Source organism: Mizuhopecten yessoensis, unplaced genomic scaffold (assembly GCF_002113885.1).
Source record: "Mizuhopecten yessoensis strain PY_sf001 unplaced genomic scaffold, ASM211388v2 scaffold1595, whole genome shotgun sequence".
Classification (NCBI taxonomy): domain Eukaryota; kingdom Metazoa; phylum Mollusca; class Bivalvia; order Pectinida; family Pectinidae; genus Mizuhopecten; species Mizuhopecten yessoensis.
The window spans coordinates 865953-876743 of NW_018404125.1; the positions used below are offsets into that span (position 1 = coordinate 865953).

Here is a 10791-nt window from a genome sequence, read left to right on the forward strand (position 1 = left end):
TGTACAAATAAGGAAGATTTGCAGGAAGGCATCCCAGCAACTGAATATTCTCAAACGTTTAAGCACTTTTTTGAACAGACTGAGTAAATTAACCATCTTTCATTCTTTCATTTTAAGTAATTTTTATTTCTGCCCTTCGGCATGGCATTTCTGCACAGAGAAAAATTCTAAAAAAAATTAGAAAAAGTGCAAGAAAGAGCACTCCGTTTTGTATATGGAGACTTTTCAAGCTCATAAGAGAATTTACTTGAAAAGGTGAAGATGCCTTCTCTGCAGGTCAGAAGAATGAGAACAATGGCAATTGAAACTTTTAGAATTGTAAATAAGCTGTCACCTGTATGTTTACAAGATTTATTAAAGGTAAAACAATCTAAATATTTGTTCATATATAATAATGTATTGGACATTCCAAATATAAGAACTACAACCTATGGTAAAAAAAGTTACAACCTATGGTAAAAAAAGTTTTAAATTTGCTGCTGCTACATTGTGGAACAGTCTTCCGGACCAATTCAGGACGGAAAACAGTTTCTCTCATTTCAAGATTCTTATACAGTCCTGGAATGGCTCAGAATGCCGCTGTTCTGCAGATATGCTTTCAGCTAATTTCAATGTGCCTTTGTATTATTATTGTCCTTCTTTATTGCATATGCTTGCATATAAATAATTGCTCTGCCATTTTTAGTGCTTGCTTACTTTTATGTGTGCTTTCTCTATTTTTAGTTTGCTTGCATGATTTTGTTTTTATGTTGTTGTAAAAATATGCTTGTATGTATTCGGTTAAAAGCTCATTAGAGCTTAGTTGTTTGTAGTTTGTTACTATACCAAATCAAAATAAAACTTTCATATTCATATATTTCTTTGATTACTCAACAGTAGGAAATTATTCGAACCACATGACCTTCAGCATAGTGTTCTTACATGACTTCTTCACAAGTATAGTGTACGTATATTGTAGATTAAATTTTGTGATACTTGATTCCTATCGTTAGTTCGAGAGGGCTTAAATCTTTTACTTCAAGCCATGCGATAACTTTAATCCTTTGTAGAAATCATACCTATTTTACATGAGTTGGTAAAACAAGTGCAGACACCATCCCTGAAGGACAAATGCATTAACAGTAAAACACATGACCACTTGATAACCCAAGACAATAATGTAGTTTCTATCTACCGTTTCTCAAAAACACAAAACACAAAAACTTCCTGAACTTAAAATTTGTTTATTTATTGCAAAATTCCTATGCATCAAGCACTGGTATTTCATTTCAACTTGCACTTGTGAAAAAATGTAGACTATGATTAGGAAGTTTTTGAACTTCACATGATTATAATGTTAAAAAAAAAAACATGAAAAAATAATTCTTATTAAATTCATAATGTGAAAGATATCTTTAAAATGTTTTGAAGTGAAATCTATACTTATAATGAAATACACTGTACTACTACAACGCTACAGCTCTACAAAAAGACAGCTTCTGAAAAGAAAGTTATATATAATATATATACACAACAATTATAGGCATAATATCGTTTACACAATAAGCTAGCAAGCAACAATTACAAAACAATTGTCAATTCTCGGTGTAAAACATTCATACACATATCAACGACATGTCCACATCATGTTACTAGGCAACCGTATGTTACCAAGGTAAACTATCACCATCGTTCTTACATATCATTCCTGTATCACATTTCCTATGTCAGTACTGTATAATAAGACTTATTTTTATTTCCTGGTGAAAACCAGTTTTGTTTTCTAGAAGGGTGCATTTCCTGTTGTTGAAATTGGCCCCATACATATAATAGCACAGTGTTACTTACATGTACAACTTTCTTCAGGTGAAACCTCCCGATCCGAATAATTATAATAAATAAATATAAATAAACCCTAAGAACCTACTGCATTTTATTCAGTACATCTTCTCATTCAGTACACAAAATGTTCCCCCATGCAATTATTATTTTTTGTCAAATCATTGATTGTTGAATTGTGCCTGTAATCTGCTGTAGAAATAGGCCTGTAATAGAAGACTTAGAAGTTATATCCTCTGTTAAATGAATGCTTCTATACTTAATACATTAAATGAATGCTTCTATACTTAATACAGTCAAGACCTCTAACGGTCTACGCATTTAAAAATGTAAAAACCTTGAAAATTGACATATAATTTCAAAAAAATCTTTTGGCCTTACGATTTTTCTTGGACATTTTTTTAGATAGATGATAAATTACACAGGTAAAAGAGCTCGACCACGGAGTCACCTGTGCAAAGGTTCCTGGCTTTGTGTCTTCCAAGTACTGACGGCAATATTACCTACAGCAACAGGTAGTCAAATTGCTTTTTAACTCTTTCATCATTGCCAAAAACATTTGCGTACAAATTGCATGAAAAGTAGACAAAAGCACGACTTAAGTTAAAGGTGGACAGTAATTTGAGATCACCTACAACATGTAATTTAACTCATCCATCATCAATCATATATTTGTTTTTTTCAAAATCACATTTTATAAAATATCAAGAGAAAACAATTTTGTCAAAATAGATCGTCAAGGAACGTACAAAAGCAAAAGCTAGATGAGAAACACATTGAATAAGACAATGAGTCGTACACGGGTTGTATAAAATGTCTACTGTGTACAATCGTGTTCCGTCTCACACAGAAACACATTGAATAAGACAATGAGTCGTACACAGGTTGTATAAAATGTCTACTGTGTACAATCGTGTTCCGTCTCACACAGCAGCACCAGTTGCATAGTTCATGATTCAATTAATAAACAAAACAAAAAATACTGGTACCTGTATAAAACGGACAAAAAGGAATTGGAAGATTTTTACGGGTGCGACTGTTTAACAATGACATAAGTACTGTACTGATACCAGAAAAAAATAATTCAAATTCCTTCTTTGTAATTTTGATGAAAAATTTGAAAAACTGAAGTATGAAAGATATCGTTTGGTTGCTGGACTTCATCACAGAATTGTGTCATTTCCATTTCCCGAAACACAAAAAAAACATTTTTTTATTAAAAATTTGTGTCATGAATCATAAAAGAACTTCTGGTCCATATACAGATACCACTGATAATTTACTACACAATTTCATCTTAACATTTAAGGCAAAATTTGTTTCATAAACCGAAATCAAACGAATCAAAATATCAAAGAATATATTATCATATTATTTAAACTGCATATGTCAAAATTATGACATATTCAGTAAAAACTTTTTTTTTTTAGTTTTACAGACATTTATTACGTTAATCTTTCATCAATTACATAGTTAAGTAATTAACATATCCAGTGATACGGACATTTCATTTTGTTTATATTGTATATAGAAAAATTAGATTGGATTTGATCATCATTATAGTCTTGATTGCACACACTATCCATTATTTCCAGTATCTTGTGGCAAGCCTTTTCCGTCAAGCTACAAATTACTCAGATTTCAGAAGGAATTTAGTGTTGTACAAACTTCAGCATCATCTGTGAGCTGGAGGACTTCACCAATGTCCTGAAGTATTGTTCAGCACTAGCAGACCATGCTTTAGTCACTATCACAATGAAAACCGTACAATAACGGCGTATAAGGCATAACATCAAGAACAGACATCCAATGAAATTTAAGTAAAATGCAGTATTTCCAAGTCTCCAAAGTTTCCTAACACAGTAATACTGGAACACAGAACTGAGTCAGTTACCTCAGTCAGTTAGTGGTACTGTCAGACAGACAGAACAGACCTCTGCCACACTCAACGACATTTACTTGGTGGTACCAGAAGGAATACAATAAAATAATATTATGGACAGCTGGCTATACAAAGTATGGTATGAGAAGAGTTCATGACTTAAATCCTACAAATATTTAACTGGTTTCTCCATTCTCTTCCGCTGCCCATTTCTTTTTGTACTGCTTCCGTCCGAATCCCTCATCATAGTTACCCCTTCTGGCAAACAGCTGTTTGAAGTGTGGTGTGCAGAAAATCACCCCTTCATTCACTGACATGTTTTTTGACCTGTAAATAAAAAAAAGTAAAACCTTAGGTCTTTTTATTTTGTAATTAAAACAAAACTATTTCAATGAAGTAAATTCAATTCAAAGAAACCAGAGCATTAAAGGTAGGAAACTGGTTCGACACAGAGACAAGACATGGAGAATGTCAGTTTACTGTTGCTGTATGAAATTCAATATGACACAAAAACATCGTTATTGGGATTATAAAGGGTAGGGGCCATGGGCCATATGCACAGAAATGGGTCCATGACATTTGAGAAAATCTAATACAGATACATCGAAACCAGCCCAGTGAAAAAGTTGAAAACTGTAAAATGACCCCCAGTCTGGTTCAGCATTCCTAAACAATGAATTAGTATTAGACCTGTAATGGACAAATAAAAAGGTTTTCAGTTTTACCATAAGAGGATACAATGACATGTAAACTGGAAACCTATTTGATGGTTATAAGTGCATCAACAGATAACCTATTTATATTTATGTTAAAAATGCCTCCTGTCTTTTTGAACCTTTAAAAGCTAGAGATAAATGCATGAATTGACACATCATTACATGCCTTTACATGGCTGTCTGCAGAGTCAGCCCGGACACAGCGCGAGCCTGTCCAACCTCTGTTTACATGGCTGTCTGCAGTCAGCTCAGACACAGCGCGAGCCTGTCCAACCTCTGTTTACATGTATACCAGTGGAGCCTATATGTACACTGCACTGTTATACTTAAGCGTTGTCTTGTATTTGACACACTATCAAAGTTAGCATTGATTTTGATTCGGTTGATTAAATAAGAATTTTATTGAAGAAGTTCATGCTCTTCAGCATAAGGTTACATGCATTTTAAATTCAAACCATGCACCTTATATCTTACATATATCTTATCATTTTTTCATCAGTTTTGTATGTAAATGTTGCAAAATAACTCGACTACTAGTATAATCTATGATTTTGCTCTGCTGAATTTTTGTTGTTTCTTTCTTTTTTATTATTTCATGCAAAGTTAAGAGTTTTGATCTTATACTGTAAGCTGTATAAATAACAAAACAAAATTACTCTTTTTGCACAAGAGATTCTGTAAAGCTCTAAACTTAAACTGCATTCAGTTTGCATGCACAAAATACATACATACCACAGTGTCAATAGGACTTCCCGTATCTTGTGGGTAGTAGTCTATCGTACTCAGTACTTCATTTGGAACCAAATCTTTGATCTTGAATGTTTACTTTATCAATTCTTTATATTCTTTATTTTGTTGTGGAACTAGACTTATTTTTACCTTGAACATACAAAACTTTTTCCTTGGATCCTTCATGTGGATGCTACAGATTTTCAAAATCTGACCCATATATCTAACATCTGGTCAATGTATTTGCGGTGTCTAGGATTATTTTGATGTTCATGAATAAAAGCACAAGATTATGAAGATGTGAAACAGATGTGTTTTATAGGAATGTGTGTGGGTGTATGTATGATACTACACAGACTTGTATTAACTTTATCAATCAGTGCCCGAGTCAGACAGTCCAGCGAGTCAGACAGTCCAGCGGGGTCCCCTAGCTATATTCCTTTATTAAAAGTTGTCATATACCTAGATATAATGTCAATCCAAATTTCTTTTATTGCCAATAAAAAAAATCCAAACAAAAAAATTCCAAAAAAATGAAAGAAGGTAACATTAGAAAATAAATTCTCAACTCTTTGGAGAAAGAGGACTTCGTATACTGATCAGGTTCTAGCTCTGTACAAATTATATATTACATATTTGTATACAATAGTTGTTATCAACAGAAGGTTACATAGGCTACAGTTAATGCAATTGTAATGTTGTGTGAAAAAGTATGTCTGTAAAAACTAACAAATGATTTTATTACCCAAAAAGAATATTTAATAACTGAATGAAAATTTTTGGAAGGTTGTGTTGAAGTTGCTCTGCCTAATTGAATTAAGAACCTAGTGACTAAGTAAGGGAATACATTTGTGAACACATCAGGGGAGACTACTCAGACCAGAACTGTAAGCGAGAGACTAATCGTCTCTCTCCCATAGAAATAACCAACAAAAAAAGACCACTGCATTGTACAGCTATCTGTAGTAATGGCAATGTGTTGTACAGCTATCTGTAGTAGTGGCAAAGTGTTGTACAGCTATCTGTAGTAATGGCTATGTGTTGTACAGCTTTCTGTAGTAATGGCAAAGTGTTGTACAGCTATCTGTAGTAATGGCAGTGTGTTGTACAGCTATCTGTAGTAATGACAATGTGTTGTACAGCTATCTGTAGTAATGGCAATGTGTTGTAGAGTTATCTGTAGTAATGGCAATGTGTTTTACAGCTTTCTGTAGTAATGGCAAAGTGTTGTACAGCTATCTGTAGTAATGGCAGTGTGTTGTACAGCTATCTGTAGTATACAGCTATCTGTAGTAGATGGCAATGTGTTGTACAGCTATCTGCAGTAGATGGCAATGTGTTGTACAGCTATCTGCAGTAGATGGCAATGTGTTGTACAGCTATCTGCAGTAGATGGCAATGTGTTGTACAGCTATCTGCAGTAGATGGCAATGTGTTGTACAGCTATCTGTAGTAGATTGCAGTGTGTACAGCTATCTGTATTAATGGCAGTGTTGTACAGCTATCTGTAGTAATGGCAATGTGTTGTACAGCTATCTGTAGTAGATGGCAGTGTGTACAGCTATCTGTATTAATGGCAGTGTTGTACAGCTATCTGTAGTAGATGGCAATGTGTTGTACAGCTATCTGTAGTAGAGGGCAATGTGTTGTACAGCTATCTGTAGAAATGGCTGTGTTGTACAGCTATCTGTAGTAATGGCTATGTGTTGTACAGCTCTCTGTAGTAATGGCAATGTGTTGTACAGCTATCTGTAGTAGAGGGCAATGTGTTGTACAGCTATCTGTAGAAATGGCTGTGTTGTACAGCTATCTGTAGTAATGGCAGAGTGTTGTACAGCTATCTGTAGTAATGGCAATGTGTAGTCCAGATATCTGTAGTAATGGCAAAGTGTTGTACAGCTATCTGTAGTAATGGCAATGTGTTGGACAGCTATCTGTAGTAATGGCTATGTGTTGTACAGCTATCTGTAGTAATGGCAAAGTGTTGCAAGTTTCATAAAGAATTTGATGTTTTTATGACCACTTCTTTTGAAATAAGAATGAACAAAATTTGGCAAAGAGTTCTAAAAAAAGGACATAACTTCAATACATTCAGCAAACAAATGTGGGAACAGGTGCATATAACTTTTGAGTGTGGGAATGGTATCCATGGATTTTCACATTTTCAACGAAAAATATTGGATGGACAAAATTTGACGAATAATGTTGTGAAAGAGAAAAAAAACTCCTGTGAAAACAGCTGGATCAGAAAAGTAGGTGCAGGCCCACAACTTCAGAGTAAGGTGACTACAACACTGCAGTTTCATGAAATTCAGGTGGAAATTAGGAGTTGATTTCCAGACAAGATTCTTTCTAGAGAGAGATGGTCAGAGAGACAGATACCCTGATTCCGGGGTAGAATAATTGGGGCAACACTGAAGCAAAGACATAAACAGCCACAACTAGTTTATGTTTAATTTGATTATGAAACATTTATTGCATCAAATTACTTAAAAACTCATTTCCGAAAAAAGACCGCATACAGACTGTCTTTCTTGAAAATGTTTACTCACATTTTGTTACACTTTTCCAAATATGTAGCAGCTTTTAAAACAAACAAAATATTGCTTCAAATCTCACTGAATTTTCAACATCTTCGTCATTTGCAAAAGCTATAATTTTTCAGAAAAAGTAACCTTTTTGGGGGGAAAATTAACTTTATAATTAGCTGAAAGGGGGAGTGTTTTTTAGGATAATAAAACATGAGTTCTGATAGAACAAGTTGTGCAACTTAAACCGTCTCTACCGTATAACAGCAGGACATAATAAACATCCCAGTGTGACTGGAGGTTTGGATATCAAATGGTTCATCGTCTTCACAGGAAGTTCAGCCATGATCTCCAGACATAAATCTCTGATTTCAAGTTTAAAGTACTGTAAATCATTGACTGAGCCAGGTCAGAATTGGGAAGAGAAGAGGGAGAGGGGCACTAATCATTTTAAATACAGTACCTAAATCCCTTGAATTTCAGATGATACAAAATGGAAGCTAAGAAAACAAATGTTAACCACAAAAAGTGACATGTTGTGCGTATGATTGTGTGGAGTATATTTCTACAGCAAATAGTTCTAAAAAGGTAAAGCGAAGTGCAATAAGAAATCAGGACAAATAAAAATCTGAATATAATGATAAATCTAACATACAGTGACGAAAATAATGATAAAGCTTTATAGAATGATGACTTAAACAACAGGCCCTCTGGGCCTGTATCGCTCACCTGGATATCTAAGCAATCATGACAAAATATTCTCCAAATGAGATCCAAGGTAATATGCCAGACCCCAATACCAATTCTTGTAGTATGTCTGTATTAGATTTTTCAAGCCCAGCAATTTTATGTATGGTTATGGGGTGGGGATCTCAACTGTTTACAAGCTGTGACTCAGAAACTAGATCCATAGGGTTGTGGCAAGACCCCAGGATCAATTATAATATCATGACTGCATTTGTCTCTTTATGCCCAGCATTTGTATTTATAGTTTTGGGGTGGGGATCTTAACCGTTTCAAAATTATGACCCAGGGACTATGTATCCAAGGTTGGGCCAGACCCTAGGGCCATCCTGGAAGCAAATGCGGTCTTCTTTTTATACTCAGCAATTTTATATATGGTTATACGGTGGGGATCTCAACCATTTCCAAGTAATAAAAAAAAATTGGCCCCACCCCTTAGCCTGGGGCTGCCATTTGTACAATTTTGAATCTCTGCCTTCCATGAATGCTTCCGACCAAATATGATCAATATCCAAGGCACAGTTCCACAGAAGAAGTCATTTATAGCAATATAGCCAAATTGCCCACTTTTGGCCCTGCCCCTCAGCCCCCTGTGAAGTCAGCCCCACCATTTGTACAATTTTGAATCCCCACTACCTAGGGATGCTTCCAGTCAAATATGGTTGATATCCATCTCTTAGTTCCAGAGAAGTCGCTTAAAGCAATATAGCCAAATTGCCCACTTTTGGCCCTGCCCCTCAGCCCCCTGTGGGGTCAGCCCCACCATTTGTACAATTGTGAATCCCCACCACCTAGAGATGCTTCCAGTCAAATTAAGTTAAATTCCAATCAGTGGTTAAGAAGAAGAAGAAGTCGTTCAAAGAAATTGTTAACGTACGGACAACCGACGCCACGGTGTAATGATAAAGCTAGCATGATGACTTAAATAATAATAATGATAGCATGATGACGAAAATAATGTTTTATGTCGAATGATGACCAAAATAATGATAAAGCTAGCATAATGACCAAAATAATGATAAAGCTAGCATAATGACCAAAATAATGATAAAGCTAGCATAATGACCAAAATAATGATAAAGCTAGCATAATGACCAAAATAATGATAAAGCTAGCATAATGACCAAAATAATGATAAAGCTAGCATAATGACCAAAATAATGATAAAGCTAGCATAATGACCAAAATAATGATAAAGCTAGCATAATGACCAAAATAATGATAAAGCTAGCATAATGACCAAAATAATGATAAAGCTAGCATGATGACCAAAGTATTGAGAAGGCTAGCACACCAAAATAATGAAGAAGCTAGTGAATGACCAAAATAAAGATAAAGCTAGCATGATGACCAAAATAATGATAAAGCTAGCATGATGACCAAAATAATGATTAAGCTAGCATGATGACCAAAATAATGATAAAGCTAGCATGATGACCAAAGTATTGAGAATGCTAGCACACCAAAATAATGAAGAAGCTAGTGAATGACCAAAATAATGATAAAGCTAGCATGATGACCAAAATAATGATAAAGCTAGCATGATGACCAAAATAATGATAAAGCTAGCATGATGATCAAAATAATGATTGAGCTAGCAGAAGATCTGTTCATTCATTTTTGCGTTTTTAAAATTTCCAAGTAGAACTTTAAATGTAATCATTGTCAGTAAATCTATCAAGGCTTAACTATATTTTTTGCATTTTCAGAAAGTGATTTTAACAAAATGTAATTAATAAACTTTTATCAGTGATTTCTTGCAATTCTGATTACACAAGCATATTGGATCCGATACTAGCATGATAACCATTCATGGGGTCGGGTACTAACACCATACATAGGGTCGGGTACTATCACCATACATAAGGTCAGGTACTATCACCATACATAAGGTCAGGTACTAACACCATACATAAGGTCAGGTACTAACACCATACATAGGGTCAGGTATTAACACCATACATAAGGTCAGGTACTAACACCATACATAGGGTCGGGTACTAACACCATACATAGGGTTGGGTACTAACACCATACATAGGGTCAGGTACTAACACCATACATAGGGTCGGGTACTAACACCATACATAGGGTCGGGTACTATAACCATACATAGGGTCGGGTACTATAACCATACATAGGGTCAGGTATTAACACCATACATAGGGTCAGGTACAAACACCATACATAGGGTTGGGTACTAACACCATACATAAGGTCAGGTACTAACATCATATACATTGGTCAGGTACTAACACCATACATAGGGTCAGGTATTAACACCATACATAGGGTCAGGAACTAACACCATACATAGGGTCAGGTGCTAACACCATACATAGGGTCAGGTATTAACACCATACATAGGGTCAGG

General features: G+C 34.9%; 1 protein-coding gene across 9 annotated transcripts in view; it reads right to left on the reverse strand.

Moving 5' to 3' along the window:
- Positions 1 to 1207: 1207 nt before the first annotated feature.
- LOC110465946 (titin-like) overlaps positions 1208 to 10791 on the reverse strand; it is a 181897-nt gene continuing 172313 nt past the window's right edge. For all 9 annotated transcript variants that reach the window (XM_021522217.1, XM_021522209.1, XM_021522193.1 and 6 more), the window contains one exon: positions 1208 to 4027. In XM_021522217.1, coding sequence (XP_021377892.1) covers positions 4004 to 4027 — 24 coding nt within the window. In that variant the 3' untranslated portion in view covers positions 1208 to 4003. The remainder of the gene's footprint in view (positions 4028 to 10791) is intronic.